The sequence below is a fragment of the Coregonus lavaretus genome (genome assembly GCF_964263955.1).
Source record: "Coregonus lavaretus genome assembly, contig: HAP1_SCAFFOLD_2802, whole genome shotgun sequence".
Taxonomy (NCBI): Eukaryota; Metazoa; Chordata; class Actinopteri; order Salmoniformes; family Salmonidae; genus Coregonus; species Coregonus lavaretus.
The window spans coordinates 8642-24441 of record NW_028157556.1 but is presented as its reverse complement, the minus strand read 5'-3'; the positions used below and the strand labels follow the sequence as shown (position 1 = coordinate 24441).

At 47.6% G+C, this 15800-nt stretch overlaps 1 protein-coding gene across 2 annotated transcripts; it reads left to right on the top strand.

Moving 5' to 3' along the window:
- Nucleotides 1-545: 545 nt before the first annotated feature.
- LOC311125264 (apolipoprotein C-II-like) lies at nucleotides 546-6502 on the top strand. 2 transcript variants are annotated; one of them, XM_084199313.1, is made up of 4 exons: nucleotides 546-567; nucleotides 5314-5376; nucleotides 5696-5897; nucleotides 5995-6502. In XM_084199313.1, exons 2-4 carry the CDS (start codon nucleotides 5328-5330, stop codon nucleotides 6080-6082), a joined length of 339 nt encoding a protein of 112 aa, XP_084055439.1. In that variant the 5' UTR covers nucleotides 546-567; nucleotides 5314-5327; the 3' UTR covers nucleotides 6083-6502. The 2 variants fall into 2 exon arrangements, with proteins under 2 accessions (XP_084055439.1, XP_084055438.1); XM_084199312.1 differs by lacking the exon at nucleotides 546-567 and adding an exon at nucleotides 4502-4556.
- Nucleotides 6503-15800: the final 9298 nt, after the last annotated feature.

Sequence of the window (15800 nt, the reverse complement as noted above, 5' to 3'; positions counted from 1 at the left end):
TTACTGCAGATATATTATGGATTTTATTTATTTATTACAATGCAAAAAAAGTATATATATCCTATGTGTAGCACCTTTAAGTTGCTGTATAAAATAACTGACATTGTATTGCCATTTGAAATTTGTTGTGCTTTTAAATGGTTGAAAGCACAGTGATAACACATTTAGGTGACAACTAAACAAAAAAATCTGACATTGATTTTCCATTGGAATTTGGTTGTGCTTTTAGATTGTTGAAATCATAGTGATATCGCATTGGGAATTCAGCAAACTTTTGGCTGTCTTTTTAAGTCAGTGAAAATAGGTTGTAATCTCATTGATCAACGTATCAACCAACTATTACCCAATTCGCCACGTTGAAATGACGTGGGGATAGCATCTCCATCTTTGACCCTGTTTACACTCTCTCTCGCTCTCTTCATCAACACTTGAACAGAGGAGTGCACTTTGGCTCGGAGAATGACAAGTCAACACATCCCCACTCATATATATACAGGCAAGCTCACCGCTGGCTCTCAGCTACTGCTTGCTATACATTCCTGTCACCCAGTACGGAGAGGAGAAACAGTGAGTACAGCCATCTTTGTTTGATTCACCATCATCTTTAGGTTCTCACACCTGCATGGAGAAAAAGAAAACACCTCTTACTAGTGTAGCTACTTCAGGGTGCACGTCATGATAATATCACTGTTACAAGGTGTTGTGTTGTATTATTAGACGGGTAAACACATGTCTGTCTCCAGACTGTTGGACAAAACGCTCTCTGGGAGAGATCAAGTACAGGGTCTTGAGAGGGGTTCCAACTGTACAGAGTAACTAAAGAAATAATGGCATGTCTATATGTTGTCTGCTGTATCATAGTGGGACAGAATCCCAGAAAGACATGTTGATACATGATTTGTCTGACCCTCACCAATATGTTTTCTTTGCCCACAGATCTGAGTGACATCATGAACAAGATTTTGGTCATCACCGTGCTCATAGCACTTCTGGGCCTCAGTAAGTACACAGTCAAGACCCTGACTGACTGACAGACTGACTGACAGACTGGTGTTATTCCAGGGTGTCTTTTTGCAGCCTCACTGTGCATCCCAGAAGGTTGCCATATTGGTGTGGCTCTTGAAACGTTTAAACTTCTCCAGACTGAAAAAAAGTCCACCTGGAGCGTCACCATCGACTGACTGACTGACAGACTGACCAACCAACCATTTTGAGCCGGCTAAATGTAGACTGGCACACACACTTTGAACCTCTAACCCTAACCCTCCCCTCCCTTCCAGGTGCTCAGGGCATCCGTTTGCCCAGGCAAGCTGAGGAGAGTGAGGCTCCAGAAGTGGTAGCTGAGGAGCGCGCGGCTGAGGAGGCCGTGATTGAGGAACCGGCCCCGGTGGCTGATGTTGCCGAGGCTGCTGAGGTTGTCGAGGCCGCTGCCGCATTAGAGCAGGGAACCCTGGGAAAGCTGGCCAGCGCCATCAAGAACTACTACGAAACATCCGTCAACACCGCCACCGGCTGGCTGGAAAACATCAAGGGCCTGAAGCTGCAGGAGAAGGCCAAGTAAGATACACACACACAGACAAGAACAGCACAGCAAGTCAAGATAGCAGGCTGACAACTAATTTATTGTCCATGTGTCCATCAGGAATGCCTACATTGACACCACCACCGCAGTGAGCACCTACTCTGGCATCCTGCAGGACCAGGTCTACCACATCTTACACCAACAGTAAATATAAATCCTTGCTTCCCTCTGCATCCTCAAAGTCCCTTGGTGAGGAGACCGTCACAGCTGTGGGCCCCTACTCTCTCCGCCACCCTCCCCTAACACACCACTCTGAACTGGCAAATCACATCCAGCCAACCCAGGGTGCATGTATTCTCTACTACATTGTGCCAATATCCCCTACCCACCCTGTTCGGACACACAGAGTTCTCCTGAGCATTCCAGAACACAGTACAGCCAGAACAACAGTAGCGGACTTGGTAAGCTCAACACAAGCGGAACATGGAATGCGGATTTTAGGCTCACCTCAGACAGCACACAGAACCTTACCATTATGAATGAAGAAAAGAGCCCTAATGTTTCACCACAGGAAACCCAGGAGGGCAGAAACACAGTGCATGTCAAATTATAGTGGTGCCCAGTGGTGCAGTAGACTCAAATGACTCTGACGTCAGACTTCAGGAACATCTGGAACAGATTGAAATACTGTATTATTTTATGTCAACAAATTATCTTGAAATAAAAACATGAATTTACAAAAAAACAGTAGACCCTATGTGTTTCTTGAGACCACTTCGTTCAGTTTTGTATTATTAGACAAAGTTGTGTAATGTAGGATATGTTCATGCTTATCTCCCAGAGTTGTATGATGAACATTACAGACCAGTACAGAATAGTACCGAACAGAACAGAACAGTCCAGAACAGAACAGAATAGTACAGAACAGTCCAGAACAGAACAGTCCAGAACAGAACAGAATTGTCCAGAACAGAACAGTCCAGAACAGTCCAGAACAGTACAGAACAGTCCAGAACAGAACAGAATAGTACAGAACAGAACAGTCCAGAACAGAATTGTCCAGAACAGAACAGTCCAGAACAGAACAGTCCAGAACAGTCCAGAACAGTACAGAACTGTCCAGAACTGTCAAAAACAGAACAGTCCAGAACAGAACAGAATAGTCCAGAACAGAAAAGAACAGTCCAGAACAGAACAGTCCAGAACAGTACAGAACAGTACAGAACAGTACAGAACAGTACAGTCCAGAATAGTAGAGAACAGAGGAAGGATAGAACAATATATTTCCTGAACTGGGCAACCGAGTCTCACAAGTCCAACACGTTTTTCCCACTACCAGAGAGAAATACAGCAGGCATACAGGTGGTCCAACACAGAGTGCAAATATTTTGTCTGCTGTTGCTGCTCTGTTTCACTTGCACCCTCTTGCCAGGTCGCTATGTAGTTGAATATGTTCTTCATAACCTCCTTGGCTAAATAAAGGTCCTAAATTAATAATCAAATAAATAAGACACATACCCCAATTAAAATACGTTTAATGAGTTCGACTTCAATCTCACTCCAAAAGCTAATTCTGTGCCAAACAGATTGTATAATGATCAAGGGCACGACCCTCCCCATTCGACCAATGATCAGTGAGAAGGGATATGGTCAGGAAGTTTTTGCTTTAGTGCTACAGATGACCTAAGAACATTTGCATTACTCTGTCCTTCCTTGACAATTCCCTTGCTATGTCAACTGATACATATATTAATATCTTCTATTCAGTCAACGCTTTTCATTTTACAGCAAATCTCAAAGTGACATACAAATGTCAAGACATTAGGTGCATCAGTTTATCACCACCACCTACCAGAGAACTGTGTGCCAATGTGTGATCCATACTGACAGGGCACAAAACAACCTGACGTTGTGACAGGGAATCAGGTGACTAGAGTGTTTACACAGCACTAAATTGAGTATACAAAGAAAAGGGGCTTTACATATTAAGGCAAAGTTCAGTATTTCACAACTTATTGTTGAGTTTGTAGTGTCTGTTAAAAGAAAACTGAAGCATCGATTACAGTTTCTCCTGACCCATAGACACCTTCAGGGTGAGGAAACGTCTAATATGAAGTTGGACAAAAATACTGAACTCCCCCGTTAAACCAATCAAGTTTAACACGGGAAATGTAACATAATACTGGAAATGTACAATCATACTCTATTGTAAAATCACTTAACCTCACACACACAGCCAGGACAGGTTATTAGGAGGAGTTTTTAGCTAAAAGACCATGGCAGATTCATCATAATGCACCTCAAGATTTTAATTATACAGTTTAAACAGCCCACAGCTACAGCACTGGGCTTCAGATTAGATATTCAGTGATAACAGATCATGCTGCCCCACCATTAACTTTCACTGGTAGTGAGTCATTGACCTATAGTTTACCAGAACCACTTGGTGAATCTTTGTCCTAGTTTACCAGCACCACTTGGCTGCAGTGGAGTCTGTGAGAACCTGTAGTAGACAGACCAACGTGTCAATGGTGATCTAGACTTAGGACTGTGTGCTTAGGCATGGGAGGGGGTAGGTGGAAGGGGGTGGTGGTAGGGGTTGTAATATGAACACAATATATAATATGAATGGGTTACTCTACTGACTTAATAAAGACCAATGGAAATCAACCAGTCCCCAATCAAAACCAATCAGCAAGCAGGATAACTTGTCTTGTTATATTTCAATACACCTATCTGGATTAGAAAATACACAGATGTCCCTACACTAAACTCAAATGATACTAAATCAACACATTATGAACATGTCACTGCCATAGCATCTCCATTTTGACCCTGTCGACACTCTCTCTCACTTTCTTTATCACATATACAAACACCTGAACAGTGGGTGTTTATCTCTGAGGAGTGCACTTTGGCTCGGAGAACGACAAGTCAACACATCCCCACTCATATATATACAGGCAAGCTCACTGCTGGCTCTCAGCTACTGCTTGCTATTCATTCCTGTCACCCAGTACAGAGAGGAGAAACAGTGAGTACAGCCATCTTTGTTTGATTCACCAGCTTTTGGTTCACCATCTTTCTGTTCACCATCTTCTTTAGGTTCACACACCTGCATGGAGATAAATAAAACACCTCTTACTAGTGTAGTTACTTCAGGGTGCACGTCATGATAATATCACTGTTATAAGGTGTTGTGTTGCATTATTAGATGGGTATTACACATGTCTGTCTCCAGACTGTTGGACAAAACGCTCTCTGGGAGAGATCAAGTACAGGGTCTTGAGAGGGGTTCCAACTGAACAGAATAACTAAAGAAATGATGGCATGTCTATACAGATGTAGGAAACGCAAACGTGTAATTTAACATTTCAGACTTGATTTGTCCTAACAAAAAATGTATCAACCCCTACAAAAATGACCATTAATTATGATCCACATAATAATTCACATTTCCTGTTTCTCCAGGATTATTTTCCTGCTGTGAGAAACTGGTCAAATTAAGATCCTGCATCTCTATGTGGTCTGCTGCATCATAGTGTGACAGAAACCACGAAAAATGCTAGTTTCATTGTCATTAAAAACATTGCCAACCTCAGAATAGCCTTACCTTAGTCATTGGAAACCTGTTAGAAACATGTTTGCCATCAAAAATAAGAGATTAGATGAGGCTGAGATGAGATAAGGCTAAGAGCTGAGCTGAAAAGGAGGAGGAAATGATGCCACCTAGTGGACAAGTTGATACATGATTTATCTGACCCTCAGCAAGATGTTTGCTTTGCACACAGATCTGAGTGACATCATGAACAAGCTTCTGGTCATCACTGTGCTCATCACTCTTCTGGGCCTCAGTAAGTACACACCCAAGACCCTGACTGACTGAATGACAGACTGACAGACTGATTGACAGACTGGTGTTGTTCCAGGGTGTCTTTTTTGCAGCCTCACTGTGCGCATCCCAGAAGGTTGCCATATCATATTAGCATTTCGCATCACCCACAATAACATCTGCTAAGCATGTGTATGTGAACAATAAAATGTGATTTGATTTGAAACGTTAAACACTCCAGACTGCAAATAAGAGCACCTCGAGCAGCAACATTGACTGACTGACAGACTGACCAACCAACCAACCATTTTGACTCTCTAACCCTAACCCTCCCCTTCCAGGTGTTCAGGGCCTCCGTCTTCCTAGGCAAGCTGAGGAGGGTGCGCCTGAGGAACCGGTGGCTGATGTTGCCGAGGCTGATGCAGAGCAGGGAACCCTGGAAAAGCTGACCAGCGCCGTCAAGAGCTACTACGAAACATCCATCAGCACCGCCACCAACTGGCTGGACAGCATCAAGGGCATGAAGCTGGAGGAGAAGGCCAAGTAAGACACACGCACGCACACACAAAAGAACAGAACAGCAGGTCAAGATAGCAGGCTGACAGTTAATGCATTGTCCATGTGTCTGTGTGTCCTGCAGGAATGCCTTCATTGACACCACCGTGGCGGTGAGCACCTACTCTGGCATCCTGCACGACCAGGTCTACCACATCTTATACCAACAGTAAAGACCCTTCCAGGTTTCCCTCTGTGTCCCCAACGTCCTCAAAGTCCCTTGGTGAGGAGAGCGTCGCAGCTGTGGGCCCCTACATCCTGGAGCCTCTGATCAGCTCCACCGGACCTCCAACCCTCGGTGACGTCCCCCTGGAGTCTGTGTAGATTGAAATACAGTATTATTTGATGTCAACATTTTACATTTTAGTAATTTAGCAGAGGCTCTTATCCAGAGTGACTTACAATTAGTGAATTTATATTAAGATAGCTAGGTGAGACAACCACATATCACTGTCATGGCAAGTACATTTTTTCCACAATAAAGTAGCTATCAGCAAAGTCAGTGCTAGTAGGAAAATCATTTTTTAAATGTTTGTTTATGTCAACTTTTCTTGAAATAAAAACATGCGTTTGTAGAAAACCAGTAAACCCTATGTGTTTCTTGAGGGGCATTATTCATATGAGTCAGTATGAGCATTGCGCTTAGTTTGTATTATCAGACAAAGTTAAGAAACGTAGGCTATGTTTATGCATTTCTCCCACAGGTTCGTGACATCAATCAACATCATTTTTATAGCTGTTTGAAGCTGGTGGACCAAATCCAAAGGTAAAAGGCTCAAGCACAAGTCTCCGCCGGGAGGGGGATATTTGTTTTGAATGCAGCCCAGTGCTGTTGCAATTCACCTAGCACTGGGCTGCATTCAAAACAAGTCTCCCTGTGAAACACTATCATTCCACTATTACTGCAGATATATTATGGACATTTTTTGAAATTACAATGCAAAGAAAGTATATATATCCTATGTGTAGCACCTTTAAGTTGCTGTATAAAATAACTGACATTGTATTGCCATTTGAAATTTGTTGTGCTTTTAAATGGTTGAAAGCACAGTGATAACACATTTAGGTGACAACTAAACAAAAAAATCTGACATTGATTTTCCATTGGAATTTGGTTGTGCTTTTAGATTGTTGAAATCATAGTGATATCGCATTGGGAATTCAGCAAACTTTTGGCTGTCTTTTTAAGTCAGTGAAAATAGGTTGCAATCTCATTGATCAACATATCAACCAACTATTACCCAATTCGCCACATTGAAATGACATTTACATTTTAGTCATTTAGCAGACACTCTTATCCAGAGCGACTTACAGTTAGTGAATACATTTTCATACTGGCCCTCCATGGGAATCGAACCCACAACCCTGCCGTTGCAAGCGCCATTGTCACGGTTCAGACAGACGACCAGAGGACCACAATTGCGTCACACCAGAAAGTTTATTAAACTTAAGGGAAAAGGGAAGTAGGGAGTGAATGAAGGCTCCAGGGGTAACAGGGATCCCGTCCAATGCGCTGGGTCTGTGCCCCCCCCAGTGGCAGCGATGCGTCCTATGAAGCCGGTGGTGGGTGGTCCAGAAGTCCTGGGGGGGGGAGACACAGACACAACAGGGCGGAATGAAACCAGGCAGCAGTACAGTTCAAGGGAAATCCAAAATACGTAGTAGCAAGGCAGAAGGCTGGTCAGAGTTACCGGGATTGAAGAGTAGTCAGGAGTCGTAATGGCAGAAGCAGGTCTGGATCTCCTGAGGCAGAAGAGTATCCAAAAACAGGCAGGTCCGGGGTCACAAAACCAGGGTGAGCCAGAAGCGCGAGCAAACAGGTTCCGGGTGTGAGCTTTGCAGACGATCTGACACCGGAGAGCTGAAAGACAGGGCCTTAAATACTGGGAGAGGTAGTGGGTAATGCAGCGCAGCTGGCAGAGTAATTAGAGCAGAGCAGAGCAGGGACAGGTGGAGCTAGTTAGGCTGAGTAGAGAGAGTGGTGAGCAGAGTGGAAGAAAATTAAGGTGGTAACCCGGTGGAGTGAGAGGCCCATGACAGAACCCCCCCCCCAAGGGACGGCCCCAGAAGTCCCAAGAGCAACACCACGCCGGGCGGGAGGAGGGGAGCCGGAGGAGGGCTAGAACTCCTCCGAACGGTCCGAGTGAACGTCCTCATCCTCGGAGGAAGCCGGAGGGCCGTGGTCGGGAGATGGGACAGGTCCCGAGACAGGATCAGGCACAGGACAGGAAGCCGAGCGGGCCGGACGGTTAGGGACCCCTCTGGGGCGGCCCCTACGGATTGCAGGTTGATCAGGATGCCGTTGGTGGAAAGCGGTGATGAGAGTCCTATCCACAATCCGACTAGCTGGCACCCAGGTCCTTTCCTCAGGTCCATAGCCCTCCCAGTCAATGAGGTACTGGAGACCCCTACCCCTCCGTCTGGACCGAAGCAGGCGGCGGACGGTGTAAACCAGACCACCATCGACGAGCCGTGGAGGAGGAGGACCAGGCGCAGCAGGGACCAGCGGACTCTCATGGATGGGCTTAATCTTAGACACATGGAAAGTGGGGTGCACCCTCAGGGAATTAGGCAGTTGGAGCCGGACAGCAGTTGGGCTAATCACTCTTATGATAGGGAATGGGCCAATGAACCGAGGTGCCAGCTTCTGCGACTCCACCCTGAGTGGCAGGTTCTTCGATGACAACCACACCCTTTGACCAACATGGTAGGTGGGAGCAGGAATTCTCCGACGGTTGGCCCCGGTAGTGTAGCTGGCAACGGATCTGAGGAGTGTGGCTCGGGCTTGTGACCAGGTGCGGCGACATCGACGGGCAAAAGCAAGTGCAGATGGGCAAGTAACCTCCTCTTCCTGGCTGGCAAATAGAGGAGGCTGGTATCCATAAACACATTGGAAAGGGGACATACCGATGGCAGAGCAGGTCAGAGAATTGTGTGCGTACTCCACCCATGTCAATTGCTGCGACCAGGAGTGGGGGTTGCGTGAAGTCATGCATCGCAGTGCCTTCTCGAGCTCCTGATTAGCCCGCTCTGACTGCCCATTGGATTGGGGATGGAATCCGGAAGTCAGACTGACTGTGGCTCCCAGCAGGTGACAGAACTCCTTCCAAAAAGCGGAGGAGAATTGTGGACCACGGTCAGAAACTACATCCTTTGGCAGCCCGTGGATCCGGAAGACGTGTTCCAGGACCACCTGGGCGGTCTCCTTGGCGGTTGGGAGCTTGGGGAGGGGAATGAAGTGTGCCATCTTGCTGAAACGGTCAACGATGGTGAGAATGACGGTCATGCCACTTGAAGGGGGCAGCCCCGTGACAAAGTCAAGGGCGATGTGAGACCAGGGACGTCTGGGCACAGGCAGGGGCTGCAGCAATCCGGCTGGGGGCTGGCAGGACGACTTGTGTTGGTTGCAGATGGGGCAGGCTTGGACGAATTCCCGTACATCCTTCCTCAGAGAGGGCCACCAGAACCTCTGGGCGAGCAGGTTGTAAGTGCGGGTGGAGCCAGGGTGACAAGCTAGGCGGGAGTCATGTCCCCACTGAACGACCTGGGACCTCAGGTCTTCGGGGACAAAAAGGCGGTCAGCTGGGCAAGTGCTGGGACCTGGCTGGTTACGGAGAGCCTCCAGCACCTGTTCCTCAACAGCCCAGGTCAGAGCTGCAACGATGCAGGGACTTGGCAGAATCGACACAGGGTCCTTGGAGGGGGTGTCATCCTTCTGGAATTGACGGGAGAGGGCGTCTGGCTTGGTGTTGCGTGATCCAGGCCGGTATGACAGAGTGAAATTAAACCTGGTGAAGAACAGGGCCCAGCGGGACTGCCTGGAGTTCAACCGTTTGGCCGTGCGGATGTACTCCAAGTTCTTATGATCGGTCCAAACGAGAAATGGAATGGTGGACCCCTCCAGCCAGTGACGCCACTCCTCCAAGGCAAGCTTCACAGCCAGCAGCTCACGGTTCCCTATGTCGTAATTGCACTCAGAGGGGGACAACCGACGTGAGAAAAAGGCACAGGGATGGAGCTTCCTATCCTCCGCAGCCCACTGAGAAATCACAGCACCAACTCCCACATCCGAGGCGTCCACCTCCACAATGAATTGCCGGTCCACATCAGGCATCTGGAGGATGGGAGCGGAGGTGAACCTCACCTTGAGGGTACTGAAGGCTTTGTCGGCTGCTGGGGTCCAGGTGAAGGGTTGCTTGGTGCTGGTTAGAGCAGTGAGAGGGGCAGCAACGGTACTGTAGTTCCGGATAAACTTCCTATAGAAGTTAGCAAACCCCAGAAACTGTTGCAGCTTCTTTCTGTTCTCCGGAACTGGCCATGAAGTGACTGCTGATACTTTGGCAGGATCCATTTGGATACTTCCCTCTGCCACTATGTACCCCAGGAAGGCCACTGTCTTGACGTGAAACTCACATTTCTCTGCCTTGGCGTAGAGGGAATTCTCCAGAAGACGATGAAGGACTTGCTGGACATGGCGGGTGTGTTCCGACAGGTTTCTGGAGTAGATTAAGATGTCATCCAGGTAAACGAAGACAAACTTGTTTAACATGTCCCGCAGTACATCATTCACTAGAGCCTGGAACACAGCAGGAGCATTGGTGAGGCCAAAAGGCATAACCAGATACTCGTAGTGGCCTGTTGGTGTATTGAATGCGGTTTTCCATTCATCTCCCTCCCGGATCCGCACTAGGTGGTAAGCGTTTCTGAGATCCAACTTGGTAAAAACAGTGGCTCCCTGGAGCAACTCAAAAGCAGAGGTGAGCAGAGGCAGAGGGTAACGGTTTTTCACTGTGATGTCGTTGAGTCCCCTGTAGTCGATGCAGGGGCGAAGAGATCCGTCCTTCTTCCCCACAAAGAAGAAGCCAGCACCAGCAGGAGATGAAGATGAACGGATTAATCCTGCGGACAGAGAGCCATTGATGTAGTCCTCCATGGACCTTCTTTCAGGAGCAGACAACGAATAAAGACGACCCTTTGGAGGAGCTGTTCCAGGGAGGAGGTCGATGGCACAGTCGTACGGTCGGTGAGGGGGCAGAGATGTGGCTCTTGCTTTGTTAAACACCTCTCTGAGACCATGGTAGCATTCTGGGACATTGGAGAGGTCAGGAGCGGAGTTAGTAGGTACTGGCCGAGGGGGTAGTGCGGCAGCAAGCAGGCAGGTTCGGTGGCAGTCCTCTCCCCACTCCCTGATCACCCCGGTCACCCAGTCGAGCTGAGGGTTGTGCCGGCGGAGCCATGGGTAACCCAGGATGAGGGGTTGGCCTGGAGAGGGGAGCAGGTGAAACTGGATAGTTTCTTGATGGTTTCCGGACAGACCCATCGAGACCGGGGCCGTGACATGAGTGACCGATCCGAGTAAGTGTCCGTCCAGTGCCCGGGCAGGAATAGGAGGTGTCAAACGGAGGTTCTCCAGTCCCAGTTGGCGTGCCAGCTTGATGTCCATTATGTTGGCTTCGGCGCCAGAATCCACCAGAGCAGCCAGGGTGTGAGTTGAGTCAGAGAGGCGGAGGTGAACTTGCAGCAGGGGTTTGCGGTCGGAGGACTGGATGGTCATTGAACTCAACCGGACTCCCCCTATGCCCGGTGAGCTTCGGCCCTTTAAAGGGCAGGTTACCACACGATGTCCATCACCTCCACAATAGAGGCAGAGGTTTGAGGTGAAGCGGCGCTGGCGCTCTGCAGGAGTGAGGGAGGCTCGCCCAATCTCCATAGGCTCAGACTGATCAAGCTGACCTGGGTGAGTGGCAGTAGATGACAGGAGCCCAGTCGGATCTCTCCGAATGCCGGTAGTAGGTGGACCTTGGCGCCCCCTCTCACGACGACGGGTCTGTATCCTTCTGTCGATCCTGACAGTCAGTGCGATGGCTTCATCAAGAGTGGAAGGCAGTTCATGGGAGACCAACTCGTCCTTGATATAGTCAGCCAAACTATGGAAGAACGCGTCCACCAACGATGGTGTGTTCCAAGAACTTCGTCTAGCCAGGGTTCGGAAGTCGATGGAATGGTCTGCGACTGTACGTCTGCCTTGTCGAATACTGAACAGTTCACGAGACGCCTCTGCGGTGGGTGAATCCAGGTCAAACACCTTCAGCATCTCCTCAGCAAACAGGTCGAAGGTTGCACATGCGGGGGTTTGACGTTCGAACTCTGCTGTTCCCCAGAGTCGAGCTCGGCCCGTCAGGTGAGTGATGGCATACCCAACTTTAGCCCCCTCCGTGGCGAAGGTCCTTGGCTGCAAGGAGAACTGAAGTCGGCAGCTAGTCAGGAATGGCCGGACCTGGGTTGAATCACCGTTGAACCGCTCGGGGTTTCCAATCTTGGGTTCCGGAGCAGCGGCTGCAATGACCGGGGCAGGTAACTCGGGGGCTGGGCTGGTGGGCAGACTGGCTGGGGTAAGGTTGGTGAGGAGTTGAATGATCATGGCGAGTTGTTGTTGCTGCTGCTGGAACTGCTGCTCATGCTCATCGGTTTCCATGTCGGGGAAAGTGTGCGCTGAGTCCATAATGGTCAGATCGTACTGTCACGGTTCAGACAGACGACCAGAGGACCACAATTGCGTCACACCAGAAAGTTTATTAAACTTAAGGGAAAAGGGAAGTAGGGAGTGAATGAAGGCTCCAGGGGTAACAGGGATCCCGTCCAATGCGCTGGGTCTGTGCCCCCCCCAGTGGCAGCGATGCGTCCTATGAAGCCGGTGGTGGGTGGTCCAGAAGTCCTGGGGGGGGGAGACACAGACACAACAGGGCGGAATGAAACCAGGCAGCAGTACAGTTCAAGGGAAATCCAAAATACGTAGTAGCAAGGCAGAAGGCTGGTCAGAGTTACCGGGATTGAAGAGTAGTCAGGAGTCGTAATGGCAGAAGCAGGTCTGGATCTCCTGAGGCAGAAGAGTATCCAAAAACAGGCAGGTCCGGGGTCACAAAACCAGGGTGAGCCAGAAGCGCGAGCAAACAGGTTCCGGGTGTGAGCTTTGCAGACGATCTGACACCGGAGAGCTGAAAGACAGGGCCTTAAATACTGGGAGAGGTAGTGGGTAATGCAGCGCAGCTGGCAGAGTAATTAGAGCAGAGCAGAGCAGGGACAGGTGGAGCTAGTTAGGCTGAGTAGAGAGAGTGGTGAGCAGAGTGGAAGAAAATTAAGGTGGTAACCCGGTGGAGTGAGAGGCCCATGACAGCCATGCTCTACCAACTGAGCTACACGGGGCCACATTATGTGGGAATAGCATCTCCATCTTTGACCCTGTTTACACTCTCGCTCGCTCTCTTCATCAACACCTGAACAGAGGAGTGCACTTTGACTCAGAGAACGACAAGTCAACACATCCCCACTCATATATATACAGGCAAGCTCACCGCTGGCTCTCAGCTACTGCTTGCTATTAATTCCTGTCACCCAGTACAGAGAGGAGAAACAGTGAGTACAGCCAGTGTTTACACAGCACTAAATTGAGTATAAAAAGAAAAGGGGCTTTACATATTAAGGCAAAGTTCAGTATTTCACAACTTATTGTTGAGTTTGTAGTGACTGTTAAAAGAAAACTGAAGCATGGATTACAGTTTCTCCTGACCCATAGACACTTTCCCCCGTTAAACCAATCAAGTCTAACACGGGAAATGTAACATAATACTGGAAATGTACAATCATACTCTATTGTAAAATCACTTAACCTCACACACACAGCCAGGACATGTTATTAGGAGGAGTTTTTAGCTAAAATACATTTTACATTTACATTTTAGTCATTTAGCAGACGCTCTTATCCAGAGCGACTTACAGGAGCAATTAGGGTTAAGTGCCTTGCTCAAATACCATGGCAGATTCATCATAATGCACCTCAAGATTTAAATTATACAGTTTAAACAGCCCACAGCTACAGCCCTGGGCTTCAGATTAGATATTCAGTGATAACAGATCATGCTGCCCCACCATTAACTTTCACTGGTAGTGAGTCATTGACCTATAGTTTACCAGCACCACTTGGTGAATCTTTGTCCTAGTTTACCAGCACCACTTGGCTGCAGTGGAGTCTGTGAGAACCTGTAGTAGCCAGACCAACGTGTCAATGGTGATCTAGACTTAGGACTGTGTGCTTAGGCATGGGAGGGGGTAGGTGGAAGGGGGTGGTGGTAGGGGTTGTAATATGAACACAATATATAATATGAATGGGTTACTCTACTGACTTAATAAAGACCAATGGAAATCAACCAGTCCCCAATCAAAACCAATCAGCAAACAGGATAACTTGTCCTGTTATATTTCAATACACCTATCTGGATCTGGCAAATACACAGATGTCCCTACACTAAACTCAAATGATACTAAATCAACAAATTATGAACATGTTACTGCCATAGCATCTCCATCTTTGACCCTGTCTGCACTCTCTCTCACTTACTTTATCACATATACAAACACCTGAACAGTGGGTGTTTATCTACGAGGAGTGCACTTTGGCTCGGAGAACGACAAGTCAACACATCCCCACTCATATATATACAGGCAAGCTCACCGCTGGCTCTCAGCTACTGCTTGCTATTAATTCCTGTCACCCAGTACAGAGAGGAGAAACAGTAAGTACAGCCATCTTCGTTTGATTCACCACCTTTTGGTTCACCATCTTTTGGTTCGCCATCTTTCTGATCACCATCTTCTTTAGGTTCACACACCTGCATGGAGATAAATAAAACACCTCTTACTAGTGTAGCTACTTCAGGGTGCACGTCATGATAATATCACTGTTATAAGGTGTTGTGTTGTATTATTAGATGGGTATTACACATGTCTGTCTCCAGACTGTTGGACAAAACGCTCTCTGGGAGAGATCAAGTACAGGGTCTTGAGAGGGGTTCCAACTGTACAGAATAACTAAAGAAATGATGGCATGTCTATACAGATGTAGGAAACGCAAACGTGTAATTTAACATTTCAGACTTGATTTGTCCTAAAAAAAAAAAGATCAACCCCTACAAAAATGTCCATTAATTATGATCCACATAATAATTCACATTTCCTGTTTCTCCAGGATTATTTTCCTGCTGTGAGAAACTGGTCAAATTAAGATCCTGCATCTCTACGTGGTCTGCTGCATCATAGTGTGACAGAAACCACGAAAAATGCTAGTTTCATTGTCATTAAAAACATTGCCAACCTCAGAATAGCCTTACCTTAGTCATTGGAAACCTGTTAGAAACATGTTTGAGATCAAATAGAAGAGATTAGATGAGGCTGAGATGAGATACAGTGAGGGAAAAAAGTATTTGATCCCCTGCTGATTTTGTACGTTTGCCCACTGACAAATAAATGATCAGTCTATAATTTTAATGGTAGGTTTATTTGAACAGTGAGAGATAGAATAACAACAACAAAATCCAGAAAAACGCAATCAATCAGATTCCAAACTCTCCACCATGGCCAAGACCAAAGAGCTCTCCAAGGATGTCAGGGACAAGATTGTAGACCTACACCAGGCTGGAATGGGCTACAAGACCATCGCCAGGCAGAGAAGGTGACAACAGTTGGTGCGATTATTCGCAAATAGAAGAAACACAAAATAACTGTCAATCTCCCTCGGCCTGGGGCTCCATGCAAGATCTCTCCTCGTGGAGTTGCAATGATCATGAGAACGGTGAGGAATCAGCCCAGAACTACACGGGAGGATCTTGTCAATGATCTCAAGGCAGCTGGGACCATAGTCAACAAGAAAACAATTGGTAACACACTATGCCGTGAAGGACTGAAATCCTGCAGCGCCCGCAAGGTCCCCCTGTTCAAGAAAGCACATATACAGGCCCGTCTGAAGTTTGCCAATGAACATCTGAATGATTCAGAGGAGAACTGGGTTGTGGTCAGATGAGACCAAAATCGAGCTCTTTGGCATCAACTCAGCTCACC